Source organism: Eptatretus burgeri, chromosome 4, assembly GCF_056783735.1.
Source record: "Eptatretus burgeri isolate ZD-2024b chromosome 4, Ebu_testis_v1, whole genome shotgun sequence".
Taxonomy (NCBI): domain Eukaryota; kingdom Metazoa; phylum Chordata; class Myxini; order Myxiniformes; family Myxinidae; genus Eptatretus; species Eptatretus burgeri.
The window spans coordinates 50,017,131-50,038,965 of record NC_140964.1 but is presented as its reverse complement, the minus strand read 5'-3'; the positions used below and the strand labels follow the sequence as shown (position 1 = coordinate 50,038,965).

The 21,835-nt window shown below is 44.3% G+C and overlaps 1 protein-coding gene and 1 long non-coding RNA gene across 2 annotated transcripts in view; both read left to right on the top strand.

The window, feature by feature from the left end:
• Positions 1–21,835, top strand: part of LOC147028019 (uncharacterized) — a 102,107-nt gene that overhangs the window by 28,468 nt on the left and 51,804 nt on the right. The gene's annotated exons all lie outside the window — the stretch shown is intronic.
• LOC147028020 (uncharacterized) overlaps positions 5,221–21,835 on the top strand; it is a 47,955-nt gene continuing 31,340 nt past the window's right edge. Inside the window, exons 1-6 of the mRNA XM_085877947.1 lie at positions 5,221–5,303; positions 6,032–6,070; positions 8,681–8,729; positions 16,752–16,817; positions 21,557–21,627; positions 21,771–21,827. Coding sequence (XP_085734073.1) covers positions 16,784–16,817; positions 21,557–21,627; positions 21,771–21,827 — 162 coding nt within the window. The 5' untranslated portion in view covers positions 5,221–5,303; positions 6,032–6,070; positions 8,681–8,729; positions 16,752–16,783. The remainder of the gene's footprint in view (positions 5,304–6,031; positions 6,071–8,680; positions 8,730–16,751; positions 16,818–21,556; positions 21,628–21,770; positions 21,828–21,835) is intronic.

The following is a 21,835-nucleotide window of genomic DNA, read 5'->3' as shown; positions in this document are numbered from 1 at the left end:
ATTGCCAGAGGTCCCAACTCAGCAGATTTTCTCCTCTTTGAGCAGTAACTCCCATGGACAAAGCAAGCACATGAGCTTATGATTGATATTGATTCCTTGTCTCCATTTCTTGGATCTACAATGTTCTTCAGAGTTCAAAATGTTTGATCCGATCACGGTGCACCTGGGACTTCTCTGATTTGACTCTCAATGATAGCATTCATGGGGTCTTTGACGAGAAAGAATGCAACTGCTGTCTGTGAATATATGGTTCAACATGGTTATATCCTTCTCAACCAAGCCACTCAGGACTGCTCAAACCATTCAAAACTGTTACCCATATCTGTGGCCAGGAGTGGGGAAGGAAAAAGTGCATCATCTTGTCTTCTGCAGTGAAGTACATATTCGTTGAAGCAGGATGTTTTGATCATGGATACCTGTGCTCTGTGCACCTGCAGCAATTAAATATCTCTGCAAGCCGTTTTGTTCTTTCCTTCATGAATCTTGTTCTTCCTCCTTCAGAAAGAGGTTACATGTTTTAATATTTATGATGACAAGTACACCATGACGACCACGACGAACACTCCTCCAGCCCGAGTTATATTTCCCAAATCTTGTGGGTTGACCATGCAGGAAACGTTTTTGGCCCAAGTCCCTCATGTACTGGATGGCCAGGCTTTACCTTCAACAGAAAGTGATTTTGGCAGGAATTTATAACTTGTACAGTGTGCCAACGATAACTCATCTATTCTTCATGAAAGAAACTGTTGGATTTTTAACATCCATCAACTAACTCATGTTAACATATGGGGCACCCAAAGCAACGCCCTGCCTGCAAAGCACCACTCTAACTGTTTACACACAATGCCGATAGAAAGTCTACATCCCCTTTCAAAATTTTCACCTTTTGTTGCCTTATTGCCTGGAATTAAATTGCATAAAATCAGATTTTTTTTTCCACCTTTATTTGCACATCGTAACCCAAGTGAAAAACATACGTCCTGTGATGGCGTCCTTCCACGGTGTCTGTGTCTTTCACTGGGGTGGGCTCCTTCACTGAAATACGGATGTGAAGGTGTTTGTTCAGTCAATAACACACCCCAACGCGGTTTCGTTCAACAAGTGATTCTTCACCGTTGAGTTATGGTGCCAAAAACGATATTTTGCATGATGTCTTCAGACGTTTCTATTTTGGTGTTGGAGACATTAATTAAGGACCAGATGAGGAACCATTTAAACAAACACAAACTAATTAAAGGTTGTCAGCATGGGTTGAACAAAGGTAGTTCCTGTTTTACAAATCTTTTAGAGTTCCATGAAGGTGGATTGGGTGGATGAGGGAAAGGCAGTGGACGTAGTAGATCGAGACTTTGAGAAGGCCTTTGATAAGGAACCACATCGGAGGTTGTTTGTCAAAGTGAGGGCTTGTGGAGTGGCTGGTCACGTCGCTCATGGGAGTGCAAACTGGCTTCATGGTAGGAAGCAAAGAGTGGCTGTGAGTGGGAGGATGTCTTGCTGGGAGGATGTAAGTTGTGGGGTACCTCAGGGATCAGTACTCGGACCATTACTATTCATTATTTACATCAACGATTTGGATAATGGGGTAAAGAGGAAGCTTTCCAAATTTGCACATGACGCAAAGCTTGAAGGTGAGGTGGATAGCAGAGGGGGTGGTGTTCAGACGCAGGAAAGTATTGATACTTGTACAGATGGGACAAAAGACTGGCAGATGGAATTTAACCTGAGCAAGTGTAAGGTCTTGTGGATGGGAAAGAACAATGAAAATTGAGATTACAGGATGCAAGGGGTAATTTTGGAGTGTCACACAGGAGAAGGATCTGTGGGTGGTAATAGATATGGGAGGAAAGCAAGCAGCACAGTGCCAGGCAGCAGGAGGGAGGTAAATAGGGTTTTGGGTTGTTTTTAGAGGGGGATCAATTATAAATCAAAAGAGGAGGTGTTAACATTGTGCACGAATTTAGTGAGGGCCAGATCGAGAATATTTTGTTCAGTTTTGTCACCACAATTGAGGAAAGACACAGATGCCATTGAGAGGGTTCTACACAGGGCGACGAGATTGATTCCGGGCCTTGCGAGACTCAGCCATGAGGAGCGGTTGAAGGAGACAGGGCTTTATTCACGAGAAAGGAGGTAGTTACGAGGAGATATGACAGAGATGTTTTAGATAATGAAAGGTAAAGATATAATAAGTGCAGATGAATTATTCAACAGTCGACAGTGATCAGATCAGAGGTCACAGCTTGAGAGTGAGGAAGAGGAGAGTTATAAGAGAAGCAAGGCAAGGGACTTTTCACTCAGAGAGTAGTTAATGCATGGAATGGCCTCCCTGGAAAGGTGGTGGCAGCAGAAAAAGTGGACAAGTTTAAATTAGAAGTAGATAGGTAACTGGAAGTGATGGAGATGGAGGGGAATGGGGATGTTGAAAAGAGTTTTGAGTAGTTTGAGGATTGATGGGTGATTGTGTGCATGTGTACGGAGTGCTGTTGGTGGGGGGGGGGGTCTTGACAAGGAGGGTTGTGTGGTTGATGTGTGTTTTAAACCAAGCCCATGCCCTCTCCTCTGAGGAGAAGAAAAATAAAGTGATATAAAACACGACAAAAAAACAACAACAAAAAACCAAAACAAACAAACAAAAAAATCATTTCATTAATTAAAGACTTTTTAACATTTTCTTCCTTGGATCTTGTGTTGATAAATTAGAATGGTGTTCGCACAGGTACCGTGGACTGAATGGGGTCCACCTGTGTTAGATTTCCTTGTAAATATATAAAACACGGTGTGTATTTGTCTGTCCCTCTTCATGACGACGATTTAGGAAGGGTTTTCACGAAGTTATATTTTTCAGGCCAAAAAAACAAAAACAAATTTTGAAAACATTTTTCATGAGAGAATCTCTGCCCTTGGGAATGGAGACGGCGACATGTAACCTGGCATCAACGGCGGTGTATGTAATCATTTTATTAAAGAACAATAAATAGAAGGTGTGGGGAAGGGAAATTCGCTGCACATGATGTGGAACTCGTTCAGAGTAAAACGAGTGTTCATTTACATTCGTGTTATGTCGAATAAACAAAGGTTGAAGCACGCCTGATGCTCCGCCCAGGTTGGAGACTCCGTGTGCTCATTCGGCTCCGCCGTCCAAATGAAACGTCACAGAAGATAAAAAGATAACAATAGGGTGTCACGTGCACATGTGGTGTTTTAAAACAACGTTTTTTCTTGTGACGAATTTAAATATCACATCTTCTCGTCTCCTTGAACATTTCCAATGGAATCATTCCAACCGGACGTTTTGACGGACGATTATTGTTTATATTAATGTTTCACAGACCGATGTCTGTTTGTGACGATGTTTGTTTGTGACGATGTTTGTTTGTGACGATGTTTGTTTGTGACGATGTTTGTTTGTGACGCTACTCCGACAATTCTGAACTGATTACATGGAGACTTGCTCCACACAATCAGCACGATCCCAATTCATGTTCCGGGTGTTTTTTTTAACCTTTGATGGTGATCTTGGTGTAGAAGGTAAATTCTCCATGTGAATGTGTATCGTGTGGTGCCCCCTCCAGGTGGGAGAGAGTATTACAAGCCTCCCCCCTTCACAGTGTTCATGTCCACACGTGTTTCAGTGTTGTGAGGTGTTTTGAATTACAAACAGTCAGAATGTTTTCACTTCGTGCCCGAAACCCAGTTTTTTGTATTTATTACGTAAACAGAACTGTCCGTTGCTTATACACCGCCCAAATAAACGTTTTCATCAGAAGAACGTGTTGTTCACTTGGAACAAGATCTCCTGCAGGGCGGGTGCTCTACTCGTTTATATAATCTGTGGAGGAGCAGAAACAAAACTTGGTAGATGAGTTGTGGAGATGAGAAGAACAAGATAATTCGGTCTTGGTGAAGGTACGGAAACAGATCCGGCCGATCGGTGGGATAGAAAACGGAAAACCAAATTGACTGTTCATCCTGAGCTGTGTTCCTTCACCAATCAGATTGTGGAGCGCTCGCCAAGCGGCTTAAGCACTCCATCAAAACGGTTGGCAAGCGACAGCAAGGGGATTTATTGCAGAACATTGTTATTATTTATTATTACACCCCAGGTGACCAAACTTTTCTTTTCACAGATAAATCCCCCCAAAAAAACAAAATAAACTCATGTTAGTTCCATTTGTGAATGACGTCATAAACAATAAGCACGGCATTGTGATGTCACAGTTCGTTCTGATTTGCTTTGCAGCTGGAACAGCGGACAGACGTTTTTAGCTCTCGTGTTCTAATTGTAATTTAAGAGTGAATTATCTGTTGAAACAAATGATGGAGTTCAGTTCCTTGAACACATCATGTTCCGGATGGAGTGTGAAGAATCCTCCCTCTGCAAAGTCTTCCTTTGTGCCTCCCAAGACCAAGGTTAGTGATCGACGCTCTGACCGGTTATCGAATTTGTTTTACTCATGCAGAAGGGCTTGGTGACTGTCTGGTTGAGGTTCAAACCCCACCTTATTCCACGTGTGTGCTCCGAAGAATATTTATTCATGTGGGATGAAATTATCCTGGCAGGAGAACTCGTTCAGGTGAACCTGAAATAAGTATTATTACCGCGTGTGCGTGTGCGTGTGCGCGTGCGTCTGTCTGTGACCACTGTTTCTCAACAACCCCTGGTCCGATCTAATTGAAACTTGCCAGGTGCATTGCTGGGGCCCTGTGGATGTGCTTTTTCAAGGTTTGATATTAATCGGACAAGTGGTTCCCAAGTTATGGCCATTTATTTACCAAACCAATGACAGTACACGGTGCAATGACGTCACAATTGACCACCATTTTTTTTCACGTCTGGGCACGCGCTCGTAAGTATTAATACCTGCAAGGTGTGTGTGTGTCTGTGTCGTGTCGTGTCGTGTCGTGTGTCCCACTATCTCTCGTTTAACACGTTAACCCATGAATACCCCCAAAGTTCTTTCCCATCACAGTATCTCTGCCTCGGATATCCCAAGATCAATATCTCGTCCCCTCAAGTTCCAGTGCGACATGTGACCAGATCATTAGTTTTTTGTTTATAAAGTTTTTCTGTGTTGTTTGCAAGAAAGAAGATTGCCGAGCAAGGTGAAATAATGAAACTGATAAATGTATTTTTCAAAAAAACAAACAAACTCATGAACGCACTCTTTTCCTGATGTTGGAATGAAAAATGACGTTTTCTCACGTTTTGTGTTCAGATCCGGAATTATGACATCATCAACAAGCTCGGGCAAGGAAGCTTCGGAGCCGTTTACCAAGCGAGGAGCATCATTTCGAGTGATGAGGTAAGAAAAGTGTGCTGCTGTTAATGTTGTGGTCAGAGTTCATGAAGGTGAAAATAAAATGTTTTACTCCACATCTGTTCCTGTAAATTAATTAATTTAATGTCAAATCAACCCCTGAAGTTTTCCTCTCACCTGTGAATTACATTAAAACGAGTGTAAATGCAGTAAAGTTCACCTCAATTACCTTGTTAATCCTTCATGCATTTTCAAACTCGGCTCTTTTTAACGAAACTATGAAGTTTACCTTCAGCTGATAGAGCCTCCACCTGGTGTTTGCTGAACGGTGAGGGTGGCGGGCTTGACTTCGTCATGTCACGTCCAAATCCCTGCTGGTTATTGAATTGATACCTGGTGGGGTTGACTCAGCCTGTCATCCTTCTGAGGTCGACAAAATAAGTACCAGCTTGTTGGGATGATTGTGCCATTTGAGTATCCTGCGTCGGAGTGGCGACCTGTCCAGGATTGTGCTCAATAGCCCAAGAGACTGCTTTGGCAGCAGCGACGCTCTGTACAGAGTATGGTCCCGATGGGTGGATGGATAGGGCATGTTAACATGGCTGGCTGTTACCCTTTTACCATTGACAAACATGTTACCGTGTCTGGCTGTTTTAAGGTGAGCATGACGCTTGTGAGATATAAATTGTTGTAAATTGTATTCCTCACAACTTTTTTCCTGCTACGACATCACAAGTTAATGACCAACGTTTACCTGTTTGTGTCTCTTCCAGTTTGCAGTGAAAGTTTCACTAAAAAAGAACAGCAAGGAGGTGAGTCTATTTGAGGAGGTGTGGGGTTCGAGTGTAAATCACAGGATCATGTGACTTTACCCATAACTTAGGTTCATGATGTGCACCTGCAAGTGGAAAATGTATGTATTCTCAAAATCAACCAGGTATTACTGGGACTCATAAACATGTTATCTCCACCTTGAGCATCACGTGAAGATAAACATTTTTAATTCAACAAAGAACGAACCTGAGAATATGGAACACGAAAGTTTGATGAGGAGCGTAAACAGTTCCTAAATGCAAAAGTTTGGTTAAAATTTCGGTTGTGGGGACTGGCTGGACAACCGTGAGGTTTGCACACTCACCTCTGAGCTGTTTCTCCTGGGTTTAAGTCCCGACCAAGCTATAAACTATTGTCCTTGTTTTTCACGTGCAGGGCGAACCATCAATGAGTGCACCGTTCCTCAGAAGGATGTTAATCTGGCTATCCCGTCTGCCAGCACGAGTCGATGATAGGCATTAATAATCCCACGGTTTCTTTCGTGAAGAGTTGGGGAATTGTCACCGACACCCTGAACAAATTACATTTCCTCCAACCTTTGGATGACAGTCAGATCTGGCAATCCGCTTCGTGAAAGACATGTTCCAAAATCCTCCCTTTGGTGACCGTACAAAAAGAAGGAAGTTGGGGTCACGGGAGTTGCGATATTAATGGTGGTGTGCAGCAGTTAGTGGTAGAAAAAGGAGAAGGTCAAATGTGTGTTGAAAAAATAAAAATGCTTGTTTGTCCCACAAAGTCGGGCCAAGAGTCCAGTTTACTGAACAAATTCTCCCAATGAATTGGTCAGACAGCTCTTGCATCTTTCTGTTTACTTCATGCATGAAACTTCAGAACACAATTTAATGTAATTTCAAATCATCATCAAGGTCATCTGCCATCTGCGTGGAAGTCAGCAAACATTCCCGCCCTCCATAAAAAGGTGCAAAAACAGATTCCTGCAACTGCAGAACAATCAGCCTTCTCCCAATCATCAGCAAGGTTATCGAATCCATCGTTGCTTCAGATATTAAATCCTTCCTCTTCTCCAATGGCTTGATTTCCGATCATCAATTTGGGTTCTGACCAGTTCACTCTCCCCTGGATAAGCTGCTTCTGCTCTCCCAACAATGGACGGAGGTCCTCAATGCCGGACATGAAATCAGAGCCATATCCTGAGACATATCGCGTGGTTTTGACACGGTCTGGCACCCTGCCCTACTCACCAAACTCTCTTCCTATGGTATCCAAGGACATCTCCACTCATGGCTCGCAGACTTCCTGCACTGTCGCAGCCAACGTGTGGCCCTAAATGGAGTTCTTTCATCCCCTCTTCCTGTCCAGGCTGGAGTTCGTCAAGGCAGCGTTCTGGGCCCTGTTCTTTTTCTGGTTTTCACCAATGATCTCTCCAACCCTCTGGAAAATCCTCATTATCTCTTGGCTGATGACTCCCACCCTCTGCCATACCATCTGTCATCCCTCAGACCAGCAAGCCGCAGCTTTTTCGCTCTCTTCATATTCCGGGTAAAATCACAAAATGGTCCAGCATGTGGAACATGTCTTTCAATCCGGACAAATCTCACATTCTCACTTTGTCTCTCCGAAAGGACCGTTTGGACCCCCCGCCCCCCACCACCGCCATCCACTTTCTCAACAATCCTCTGGAAGAAGTCCTTTCTTTCAATATTCTGGGTCTCACTATCTGCCATGAGCTTTCCTGAGAAAGCCACATTTCTAACCTCGCCTCCAAGCCAGTCTCCGACTAGAAATCCTCCATCATACAAAGTCCTTCCTCGGCCCACCTGAGCCACTGACCACAGAAAAAGCTTTCGTCCGCAGCCTGATGGAGTACTTCTCTCCCCTCTGGGCTGCTGCTCTTGCCTCTCACCTTTCTTGGCTTTACGCTGTGGCATTTCGGATAACAAGACATTTCGGATCATTGGTATCTCCCGCGATGTGGCTGAGTCTTTGGGCCTCTCACTCTCTCACGCGGGCATGCCGGTGGTCTTTCTGTCTTCTACGAACTCCTCTCCGGTCTTGCCCCCCCCCCGGATCTGTTTGCGATTTGTTCCCACCATATTTCCTCAGGGCGCTAAAGGTCCTCCAAGAACTACCTTCTGGTAAAACTACCAAAATCACGAGTCGTTGCTCACCTTCACTCTTTCATTCCTCTTTTTTTCCCGCCTTTGGAATAAACTCCCTCACTCTCTTCAATCCTATTCTTCCCTCCAAGTCTTCAAAACAGCTGTTCACCACGATATCTTCTCGTCCCCCATCTAATTCCTCGATCTTTTCTACCCCCGTTAATCCACCCCAAACGCACCTCCTTCAAATTCCCTACTTTCCTTCCTGGAAGTCCCTGCAGTGTTTTGTCCTTCCCACTCCCGCCCCTCTCGTCTCATGCCCCATTGCTGTGTGTTGTGTGTCCGCTCTCAATCGAGCCTCGACAAGGTATTCAAAAATATAGAAAGAAAAAAAATATTAAAAAGATGAGTTTGTGGAAGGAATGAGTTTATTGCACTGCGCACGTCATTTTGTCACTCTCTCACTCTCTCACTCTCTCACTCTCTCACTCTCTCCCTCTCTCACTCTCTCCCTCTCTCTCTTTGCAGTTGTTAAAAGAAGCCAAAATAATTTCTTCATTGAAACATCGAAACATCAGTAAGTGAGCTTTTCATTGCAAGCAACAAATTGTATCAATCCTTGTGACGATGTTGTGCTTGTGTTGTCACCGTTGTTCACTCACAAGTGGACTGCATAACGAGTGGTCGTTTGATTGGTTTTTCATGAAGTCATTGCAAAAAATAAGGATGAAGCCGAAAGTTTCAATGTGTTTATTTTTTTTGGCATATATCTCATGAAAAATTGTCTCACAGATGACAACCAAGAAGTCGACTTTTCAATGACATCCACGACTCACCAAACATTGTTTTTGTCATGAATATTTATGTCAAAAAAGTGATTTTAATATATATTTTACAAAATCATGAAGTGGTGGGATTGATTGCACGATTTCAGGATGGTGCAGAGACAGCATACTTACCGTGGAGCTGTCTTGTTTGGGTTTGTCTGCCGACTTGGCTGTAAGCTGTCAGATAGATGCTTTACAGGCAAGGCGTTGCACGACAAATTCTCTGTCCTTCAGATGGACATTAAGACAGCTGTCCAACCCGCTAGAATTTGCGGAGACTGGATATTGCGGGACCAACACCTCCAGGTGTCCAACCCGCGAGCATTTGCTGGAGGAATTCAAAGATCCCACTGTGTCTTTCGTGAAGAGTATGCGAGTTTTCACCGGCATCCTGGAGAAATTACAAATTCCTACCAGAATAACCTGCACTCAAACATGGGACCAGGCCAGGTGGTTTGTGAACGATTTTGTTCATAAACTGTCCCTGATCAACTCCACAAGAAGGTGGGAATAATTGTGGCCATTGAGGAAGTTGATGTTGGAAGTTGTTGTTCGAAGTTGTTGTTCCCGTAACCCACACACAGCGGGAGATATGGACAGGTGTATGTGTGTGTGTGTGTGTGTGTGTGTGTGTGTGTGTGTGTGTGTGTGTGTGTGTGTGTGTGTGTGTGTGTGTGTGTGTGTGTGTGTGTGTGTGTGTGTGTGCGCGCGCGTGTCCGTCTGTCTGTCCAGGCCATAACGTTTTTACCATTTGAGATTTTGTCACCAAATTTTCAACAAACCTTCATAATGAGGTCAGATCAGGTATGGGAGCATGAGCTGGAGCAACGCATCACTACGTCCGCTTTCCGTCGGTTCTCCAGAGCCCTCCATCTGGCCATCCCCCAGCTCGTTGCCTGGCCCCAACCCCATCTCTTTGAGATGCTGATCAACCTGCTGCAACCACGAGGCATGTGGTCAGACCATTGGCCTCCTCCACTCAAGAGGATCTCTCACTGAGAGAATCTGGTGAGCAGGATCAGCATCAGGAAAACGAGCCACATGTCTTGACAGCAGCAGCTGATGCTCACGGACTATGCAGGTAACAAATCTCATTTGAGTCTCTCTCAGCAACCGCTTGTTGGACACAAAGTCCGACCAGTGAAAGCCACAGATTCTCTGAAGAAACCTGCTACCAAAGGAATTTAATCTCCATCTCAGATCCCTGGTTAGACTCCAAGACTCACATCCATGGAGGAAGACTGGAAGCACCAAGGACTTGAAGATTTGGACTTTTGTCCTCCTGCACAGGTTCTGACAGCACCAATCTTTGATCCAGTGAATCCATGACTCCCCAGGCCCGACACAGACATCTATTGACCTCTGGCTCACAGCCAGCGGAGACGTGAATATCACTGCCAGGGAAAGTGAATCTCTTCCTGAATCAACACCCTCACCACATACAGGTGCAGACAAGACAGCAACATCCATGATGTCATTAAATGGCTGAATCTTCGTTTTGACCCAGGAAACCTGTAATCCCAGCAGATCTGACTGTTCATTCATCACCTTGAACACCCCAAAACGATATCCAGAGGCTCAGTAATGATGACTGCATCATCTGCGAAATCAAGGTCAGAGATCTTGACATTCCGAAACGAAGCACCGCAGCTTGATCTCTCCGACATCCTCCCCAGAATCCAGTCCATGCAAGTGCTGAAAAGAGTGGGGGCCAGTGCACTGCTGATGAACTCCAGTATCAACTTGAAATAAGTCAGAAATGGCATCACCACATCTCACAGCACTTTCAGTACCTGAGTATACTTCAGACATCAGATTGATCAGTTTTGGTGGCACCTCACGAAGACCGATAACACTGGTCAACAACAAATTTGTTGTCTGCATTTTTTAAGCTGATTTAGGACGAATCTGATGCGCTGAATCCAAAACTCACATTAGTTTTGTTCAATCAGGTCAAGTTTTTGAGATATGGCCACATGTCGTTTTTTACATTTTTGTTCACATGTACGCATGTGTGGAGCATTTTAGAAGAAGTTGGTGGGGGTAAAATGTCATGTCAAATAATTGTTTTGATTGGAAATAATTATTTTAATGACAAGAAGTATTCAGGTATGATAGTTCTGGGTGATTATGTCGAAAAGGGATCAGTTTGAAGTCATAAAACCTCAAAATCTTCCAAAAATTGGTGAGGCAAAGCATAAAGTTCGTGGATCAAAACTAAAGTTAATGGGGCAGATTTTGTAATAATGTGATACAAAAAAGTTGTATTTATTGAAATAACGAACTCTGAAGAATGTACAATACCTTCATGCGCCAATTTATGACATGCGCTTCTGCTCAAGCTTGGAGTGCCACAGTACGAACCCAAAGATTGGAGACTGTTCATTGACAGCAGCAAGCGATCACTGAAATGTGTTCTGCTACACAACGGCAACCAGTTTGCCTCTGTACCCATCGCTCACTCGACTACACTGAAGGAGAAGTATGAAGCGGTGAAGTACGTGCTGGAGAAAATTGGTTATGATCAGCATAAGTGGTTTATTTGTGTTGACCTGAAGATGGTGAACTTTTTGTTGGGACAACAGTCTGGCTTCACCAAGTACCCATGTTTTCTGTGCATGTGGGATAGTAGGGACCGTGCTCAGCATTACACGAAGAAGGACTGGCCTGTGCGGGAGGAATTGGTGCCATGCAAAGAAAGGAACGTCATCAACGACCCTCTGGTGGACAGAGACAGAATACTCTTCCCACCGCTGCACATCAAGCTCGGCTTAATCAAGCAGTTCACCAAGGCTCTGGACAAAGATGGTGACTGCTTCACTTACTTGTGCCAGGCTTTTCCAGGATTGACCATGGAGAAGTTGAAAGCTGGCATCTTTGATGGTTCTCAGATCCGTCAGCTCATCAGAGATCCAGAGTTCAAAAACTCAATGAACGAAGTGGAACTGGAAGCGTGGAAGACATTTGTTTTGGTAGTGAAGAACTTTCTTGGCAACAATAAGGCCAGAAACTACGCAGAACTTGTCAACAACATGCTGACTGCTTTCAGAAACCTGGGCTGCAACATGAGCATCAAGATGCACTACCTATTTTCACATCTGAACCGGTTTCCTGAGAACCTGGGTTCAATGAGTGACGAGCAGGGGGAGAGATTCCATCAGGACATGAAGGAGATGGAGACCAGGTATCAGGGTCACTGGGACGCAGTCATGATGGCTGACTACTGTTGGAATCTGAAGATAGACCTCCCTGCCGCTGAACATTCCAGGAGTTCGAAGAAACGGAAGTTCAAGCCCTGAAGTTTGAACAGTGGTGACGCAACATGCAATTTACTTGTACTTACCTTTATCAATGCCCACCATTCAGATGACAGTAATCGATGTTTCTATCATGTAATCAATAAATGTTGTTGGCAAAACATTTTTTTTTCTTAAAAACATGTTCAGGATGATATGTGTTGACAAAAATCAGCTGATAATGCCACAAAAATGTAATTGATTTTGTCACAAGATCTGATTTTTTCAAATCAACTTAGCACAAAAACCTGACCTGATGGAGAGAAACGGATGCCATTTCCTGATTCAGCAGTGCCAGAATACCCTAATTCACTTGTAGAAATCTAGACAACATTCAGAAAGTAAAAAATTGTTGACCAGTGTAATCCTCTCGAGGGTATCCCAATTCACCGAATCGAACACTTTGCAGAGATCAATCAATATAGGCAAGCAGCCCCTGCCAAAAGTCTTGTTTGTGTTCGGTGAAGACCCAAGAGCAAGGATATGGTGTATCCTTGACCTCTTTGGTGTAAAGCCTGACTGCTCTGGGTGCTGGTGCTCAAGCATATGATGGCAATCCCTGTTAAGAATTATCCGAGCAAAACCTTCCCCGGCACTGAGTGCAGCGTCACTCGACTTGGTAGTTGTTGCAGTCCTGTTGATCACCCTTCCCTTTCCAGAGAGGGACAACAAGGCCCCTCTTCCAGTCAGTGGAGGTGTTGCTTGTGTTCCAGGCAGAGCACAAAACTGCATGTGATGACACGAGTGCAGCATTTCCACCAGCCTTGGAAAAATTCAGCATGAATGCTCCAGATACCAGGAGCTTTATCCCATTTCATTCGGTTCACCGCAGCCTGTGGTTCCACAAATGAAGGTGCACCACAGTTGATTGGAGGATCAGTAATCGGGACAGCTACACCGTTGAAATGCAACTCAACAGCTTGTTGGTCAGCCTGGTACAGCCGCTTAAAGTAGCCGGCCCAGAAGGCCTTCACTACGGACTCTGTTAAGAGCGCACCACCGTCTGCTCTCACTACAGTGCTCTGAGGGATGGGTTTGGAGGAGCGCAATGCGTGAATTCCCCTGTAAACAGGACGAGAATAATTTGACCACAGTTTCTGCTCATCCCCCTCACAGATTCCTTGCACATTGGCCTCCTTTTACTCCCTCAGCGCATGCCAAGTTTTATGTGTCAACTCACTGAACAGCTCAGCTCTGCCATTAAGTCTGGCCCTTTGACTAATAAATGGTATCCAGTGTCCCTTGAGAGACAAAATTCTTCTGTGCCCTGCGGGGAGTTCCATGACATCCACCGGCAACATTGAGGATGGTGGTCTTGAAGGCACGCCACACCTCTTCAGGATTTCCCAAAGCGCCTTGAACCCCAAAATCCCCATTCAGCCTCTTCGCAAACTCCTCAGCAATTCTCTCATCCTTGAGCTTGCCAACATCCAGGGTAGGCTGGGATGGTATCTTTCTTCCAGATTTGAGGTGCAACTTCAGAGTTTTTACAACAAGCTTGTGGTGGGTAATGAGGAACTGAGAACTCCGGTAGACCCTGCAGATCTGGATCATCCTCCAGCAACCATCATTGAGCACATGGTCAATCTCCTTTGCCCCACCAGCATTGGAATACCAAGTCCAGCGATGATCCTGTGGATGTTGAATCCATGAAGCAGCCACCCTACGTCCATGACTTCTTGCAAAGTTAATGAACTTGGTGCTATTCTGGTTCAGATTTCCAGACCCATGGGGATCAGCACATGGCTCATAACCATCCCTATCAGTTCCAGTCGATGCATTCAAATCCCCCAAGACGAGAAGAGTATCTCGCTTCGGTCACTAATCAACCACAGACTCGAGCGCGGCGTGGAATGCGTCCTTCATGGTGATATCACTGTTGGGGAAATTATTCCTCTTGAGACAAATGGCCCTTGCCTCAGCCTGACGAGGTCAAAGTGTTTGTTTTTTTGACTCTCTACTGTTCTATTATTTAATTGTTCAGGCCTAAGACCAACTTATAATCTTATCTTTCTTTGCCACTTTGTACATTTGTTTGGTTCTTTTGCAAGTACAAGGTGACCGGTCTGAGAAGCTGTACTTTCTGTTCTTTGCTCTCAAAAAGACCCTCTCTCCTCTCAAATTGTATATATGTGAGGGAGAGGTTCATTTGAGGAGGAGCATCGACGGTGAGAACCTGAACTCGTGGAGAGATGAGAAATAAATTGTACAAAAAGAAAGAACTACTTGTGGACATTTGATTTATCTGGAGTCTGTGATTTTATTAACACGATACATACAAAACCGAGTCGGCTGGACGCTGAACCCTGAGTCGGCTCGCCACATCAGTCAGAATTCCTCAGTCAGAGCATGTCCAGAGACCAGGGAAACGAAACCGAATGAGTGACAAATCCTGAGTTTCCGAATTGTCCAGTCTTCCCTCAATTTTCATTAGAGTCAGCTTATTGGACACAGCTGCAGCAACTCGTTGGGCATGGTAACCATCAGAGCGACCAGACCAACAGAAGGTGTTACCATCCTCCATGATCTCGCCACGATCCAGTCTCCGAACCTCGGAGTTATTTTTGATTGGGAACCATGAATGATTGTTTAATTATTTTTCTATTGTTATGTTTTAAGTTTCTTCATATTTCCTTGAGTCACTCACACGATTAAAGTGCATTATATTGTGTAAATATCGCGCCGATCTGCAACGCTGGTTCAGGGTCAGTAAAAATGAACTTTTGTTTTGGATGTTATTTAAAATAAAATATGATTCTAACATGTGAACGATGATGAAAGAACGTGTAAAATTATGCAATTTAAACTCAACGTCTATCTTTGGAGGATTGTACAGATGATCTTCCTTCAAGTATAAACTCCGTTCAGTTAAGTTGGGAATTTTTTGGGGATCAAGACGTAGTTTGGGGATCACGAAAGATTGAAGCAAAACAAACGGATTGTCTTCGATAACATAACACGACGTTCACGGCAAGAGTTGGCAACCATTCTGGAAATGTTTCTTTCCCAGGTTCCTCCTGATGACTCCAACTTTGCTCTTTACTTCTTCCGGTTCCTTCATGGTCTTCCATTTTATTCTAGTATTTTTATTTTTATTTGTCAGCATTTTAAGTGAAACTAATTATGTGCATTGATGTTCAAAAACGAGCCTCTCCCCACACTCCTCCCCATGAACCGTACCCCCTTTTCCCCAATGAATCAATGCCCCACATTCCAGGAGAATTTGTAGCAGTCTCACCAACATGTTCATGATGGGAAATTTGGCAGTCGTCCCCTCTCTACCTTTATATGAATGGATGAATGCCAGAGGAGGGAGGTCATTCCCACGAAATTTGGGGCAGGTGGAATCGAACTTGAGAGCGGATTAACTCAGGAATAATTTCGCAACTAAATTATCACCAAGTGATCAATCGATTGAGAGTGGGGGGGGGGGGGTTGATCGTGGGCATGAGGATGAGGATTCGGCGACCCAGTCTGGACTGATGATGCCTTCATCCCGGATGTGGAGTTTTTTTCAGATCACCCACTGTCCACCTTTTCCTCGCTTCCTTATCTCATCTCTCACTCCCTCTTTTTCGTCCATTATTCCTTGTCGTATATGTTCAGATCAGATTTTCACCAATAATAGTTTATTTTGATGAGATTGTAATTAACGATACCACTGAACAGTTGAGAGAAATCAAAGTTTTATTCTCTTTTCTTCAGAATGAAATTTCCCCAAATTTACGACGCATGAAACACAAGTTGAGTTTGAGCACAAAGTGGATGCAGATGGACTTTGTATTTTGAGATGCTGTCTACTTTAATTATTTAATTATTCAACCTATTGGTTTTTAATTGTTTGATTTCCCCCCAATTTCAAATTACATTTAAATTGCAATTATTTTTTTTTTTGCAATTTTCAAATTGTTCAATTGAAATGTTACGGTATCATCTAATGTATATAAGGAGCTCGGTCTCGGCATGCCTGCGTCCCTGTGTGTGTCCCTCCGGTCCTGCATGCGTCCGTCCAGGCGTGCGTACATCTGGGCAGGCGTCCATTCAGCGGGTGGTTCTTTCTGATGTATAAAAGGAGCTCGTTCTCGGCGTTCTTTCGTCCATGTGTGCTTCCGTGTAGTCGTGCGTCCATCCAGTGGGTGCTTCCAGTGATAATGACAATGGATGATATTAGAGGTTTATGGACAACGAAGCTGATCCATTAAATGCACACAAACTGCATTCCTTTCCATAGGAATGTTCATAACACTTACATGGAATGTAATGCTGAGTAGCAGTGAGGGCTCTATATCTCCACAGATAAACTACATCATTCATGTGAGGGGAGCCATTCACCAGCCTCACCATCAAAGTTATTGTCGTGTTCATGAAGTTACTGTTCACTTGACGGATTTATTCAATGTAATGTCAATTTATTTAATCCTGCACTTTGCTTGTTATATTTTGTTTCTTTATGCTGCCTCTGTCATCCTCACTTAGTTCAATTACACGAGGTTATCAGGACGAAGAAAATGGTGCAGATGGTGCTGGAACTGGCACGTGGAGGTATGGTTTAAATCAATCCTCTGTTCTAAAGGTGTCAAGTATGCTCCGAATTCAGTGTGGATTACATCGTTTTGCCATGTCATTTTTCCAATGAAGTGATGTTTTGCCAAGTGTCAGGTCTGGTGGAGCTTGTTCAAGCATATTGTACATTTCGATGAATCGCATCACAGTGTTTGTCTGTGTCTGTTTTTGTTTCCCTTCTCCTATCTCACATCACACAGTCAACAAACTTTGTCGGTTTGAATAACAATATCTTGCAATTCCACGTATGGCATCTAAATGTATTTCAACTTCTGTTCCATTTGGAGCGGTTGAAAGTACACTTTTCGTAAAACGTTTGCCATGTGAGATGATGTCATGACATTCCAGTCGGAGATGTTTATGGTTCCATGTCATCATGAGTAATGTTGTTTTCCATATCACTTCCTCACCCATCATCTGGATGTTTTCCATGTCATTCCATTTGAAATGAGAAATGAACGGATTCAATTTGATGCTTTTTGTGCAACAAGATACACCTGCGACCAGCGGGAACAACCTCATGGAATGGGGGGGAGGGGTGGGGGATGGGGGTGGATGTATTGGGGAGGTGAGGCGAATATTTTTTTGTCCCATGATGAGGAATTCCCCCTCTCTCCAAGTGATCAGTGAACACTTGCACTTTGCTATGTATACAGCGAAAATCATAAGTCGTCTCCCCATGCTCATGTTGGGGTGGGGGGGGGGGAGGGTGGGAAATAGAATATTTTGTGCTTGTGACCTGTCCCTGTGTCCCACTGCATGTTTGCAGAATTTTGCTTTGAAATTGGCAAGCCATTTTCAATTCAATGATTCTCTCTCTCCTCTCTCTCCTCTCTCTCCTCTCTCTCTCTCCTCTCTCTATCCTCTCTCTATCCTCTCTCTTCTCTCTCCTCTCTCTCTCCCCTCTCTCTCTCCTCTCTCTATCCTCTCTCTATCCTCTCTCTCTCCTCTCTCTCTCTCCTCTCTCTCTATCCTCTCTCTCTATCCTCTCTCTCTCTCTCTCTCTCTCCTCTCTCTATCCTCTCTCTCTCTCCTCTCTCTCGATCCTCTCTCTCTATCCTCTCTCTCTCTCCTCTCTCTCTATCCTCTCTCTCTATCCTCTCTCTCTATCCTCTCTCTCTATCCTCTCTCTCTATCCTCTCTCTCTATCCTCTCTCTCTATCCTCTCTCTCTATCCTCTCTCTCTATCCTCTCTCTCTATCCTCTCTCTCTATCCTCTCTCTCCTATCCTCTCTCTCCTCTCCTCTCCTCTCTCTCCTCTCCTCTCTCTCCTCTCCTCTCTCTCTATCCTCTCTCTCTCTCTCTCTCTCCCCCCCCTCTCTCTTTTTTTTTTGTATACGTTGTTGATGCTTGTATGAGAGCAAGGGAGGCATGAGACAAGGGAAGGACAAAACAGTGGGGAACAGAGACATGAGGAGATCTGTGGAAAGGAGAGGGATGCGGTGGGGAACATGTGATATACAAGTTGGATATTACAGGGACTTTGAGGAAGAAAAGCAGGGAATTTGAAGGAGGTGGTTTTGGGGTGGATTAACGGGGATAGAAAAGATCGAGGATTTGGATAGGGGGAGATAAGAGGTGGTGGTGGAGAGCTGTTTTGAAGGCCTGGAGGGAAGAATTTGATTGAACAAAGGGAGGGAGTTTATTCCAAAGGTGGCAAAAAAGAGGAATGAAAGAGTGAAGGTGAGCAGTGATTCATGATTTTGGTTGTCTCACCAGAAGGGGGTTGTTGACAGACATTGAGCGCCCTGCGAAAGTATGGTTGGGACATATCACAGACAGAGCAGGAGGAGGGGGGGGGTGCGAGACCAGAGAGGAGATGGGAGAAGACAGAAAGGCCACCGACCTGCCTGCGGTGAGAGAGTGAGAGACCCAACGACTCAGCCTCATCGTGGGAGATACTCATGATCCGAAATGCCTTGGTTTTCACAGCGTGAAGCCGAGAAAGATGAGAGGCAGGAGCAGCAGCCAAGAGGCGAGAGCAGTATTCCATCATGCTGTGGATGAAAGCTTTATCAGTGGCCAGGAGCTCACGTTGGCCGAGGAAGGACTTTGCACAACGGAGTATTTCCAGTCGGCGACTGGCTTGAGAAGCCAGGATGAAAATGTGGCTTTCCCTGGAAAGATCATGGCAGATAGTGGGACCCAGAAGCTTGAATGAAAGGACTTCTTCCAGAGGATTGTTGAGAAAGTAGATGGGGGGGGGGGGTTCCCAATGGTCCTTTCGGAGATAACATCGTGAGTGTGAGATTTCAAAGGATTCCAAGACATGTTCCAAGTGTTGGACCAGTTTGTGATTTTATCCAGATCTGCAGAGCGCAAAGAAGCTGCGGCTTGCCGGCCTGAGGGATGACAGATGGTATGACAGAGGGTGGAGTCAGCAGCAATGAGATGGAGGATTTTACAGAGAGTCAGAGAGAGCTCATTGATGAAAACCAGAAACAGAACAGGGCCCAGAACGCTGCCTTGAGGAACTCCAGCCTTGACAGGGAGAGGGGATGAGAGAACTCCATTTAGGGCCACACGTTGACTGCGACAGTGGAGGAAGTCTGCGAGCTATGAGTGGAGATGACCTTGGAGACTATAGCAAGAGAGTTTGGTGAGCATGGCAGGGTGCCAGACCATGTCAAAAGCATGCGATATGTCTCGGGATATGGCTCTGATTTCATGTCCGGCATTGAGTACCTCCATCCAATGTTGGGAGAGTCGAAGCAGCATATCCAGGGAAGAGTGACCTGTTCTGAAACCAACTTGATGAATGGAAATCAAGCCATTGGAGAAGAGGTGGGATTTTATGTCTGAAGCGATTGTGGATTCCATAACCTTTCTGATGATGGGGAGAAAGCTGATTGGTCGGTCATTTCAGGGATCTGTTTTTGCACCTTTTTTATGCAGGGCAGCAATGTTTGCTAATTTCCAAGCAGTTGACAGATGACCTTGAGCAAATGAGAGGGTGAAAAGAACAGACAGAGAGAGACCTTGGTTTCCACAGCAAGAGTGGAGGAGTAGGTTTTTACGAAACGTGGGCTGATGTTGTCTGGACCGGTTGCAAAATGTGAGTCGAGGTTTGACAGCAAGCTCTCCACTTTGTCAGGAGAAAAGGACACAGAGTCCAGGGACAGTTGGATGCGACTGGGTAAGGTGGGTGCAGAAAGTGATGGGTTTTGGACATGAGATTAATTTGGGTTCACAATGAGCACAAACAATAGCTTGTGTGTGTCAGTTCATGTTCGTCAGTCATCCTACTTTTTGCATGGCAATGGTTAAATTTGCGCACGGAAACTCTCAACAGGTACTGTCATTCATATGAATGGTTGTGGGGGGGGGGGGAGGGGTGGGTTGGCGATGGACAGGCTCAACGATGATTCAAAGAAAGATGGAGGGATGTTTTCACATGATAATCTACTGGGCCACCCCCACCTTATTCACATTCCATATCATTCCCACATCCTTTTACATTTTGAGAAATAAAATCAATTGTTCCTTGCATGTATAGATATAACTTTACATATTGACAAAATAATGGAAAGACAAACTCATGGAGTGACACATGGAAAAACGTAACGGTGCTGGTGGAGCCCACACCTCCACCAGGCTGAACAGTTTACATTAGGATCCCACTGAAACGTCGGATCTGAATTTGGACCTTAACCAAAACCGAATCGGCTTGTTCCTTTCATCGAACCAGCTCATCCACATAGCTTTGTCACAATTTGTCCACAACGTTTTGAAATATAATGCTCTCCATAGTTTTGACCCCATCTTTCAATGAAGAATCACTGAAGAATTCTTGTATCTTGATCGAGATTGGAATGTTCACCAAAATTGAATTAATTCATCCTTGTCACACACCCAACCTGTCCACTGCAGAATCCATCCGTAACCTTTCGAGACATTGTGGTATCAATCGTTTTTGTTCTGATCTCTCAATGGTGAAGAATTACTTGAAAATTTCTCGGATCCAGATGTGGATTCAGATTTTCAGCAAAATCGAATCAATTGATCCTAGTTGCACACCCAACCTTTCCACCAAGTTTTGTCGGAATCCATCCCCAACCTCTTGAGACATTGTGCAATACATGTTGTTTTTCTCTCAATGGTGAAGAATCACTGAAAAAATTTCTCGGATTCGAATTCGGATCATCACCACAATTAATTGCTGCTGTCCTCGGCCTGTCACCTGCATACACAAAGAAATTGAAAACGATTGCTTGAAAACTGTGGCCAAAATCTTGTGACAGACATAAGACAGATCATCATACTTGGCAAAAAAAAATTTCCTCGTAACAAATGACTGTAATCTATTTGTAGTAAAATCGTTTACTCAATCACAGAATCCATCAATCAGGCTTTGGATGGGGGACAAGCTGTTGAAATGCAGAGATCAATCGTTTTTCAAGAGTGATCATTGATGTCTTTCACCTGGTAGCATCAGGTGCCATGAAAGTGGTGACCTCTTGTCACCATTTCTTTGATCCTTGAATAACTACAATGTCTAAAAACAATTTATACTTTTGCTTTGATGACATACAGTGAAAAGTGTGACCTCATTTCAATGACCAACCCCTTCCACAAGATCACTTTACCCTCCATTTGACTCAACAAACTCTTCTCTCACTGGTGATCTTCCGAAACCTCGACTGCTGCTTGGTAACGTTTGTTGAATCTGTTGATTTTACTGAAAGGTGTCATTCACTAATGGCAAGTTATCTGCACAGGTGATCTCTCCGATTATTGCAATCGTCATGCACCTCTCACTGAGCAACAGATATGGCCCATTATTCGTCAGGTGAGTTGAGCCTGTGTTGATTTTCATTATTCATGATGTTTACCTTGTGGTTTCCAAACAGGTTATTTTAAATGAACAAGATTTGATGGCAACTCCAATTTTCAAAACCTCCCATTAAAACAAAACCATTGCTTTCTTTCCAGGCGGCTTCTGCATTCAGCTATATGCACAGTAAGAATATCGTGCACGGGGACATCAAGGTAAAACT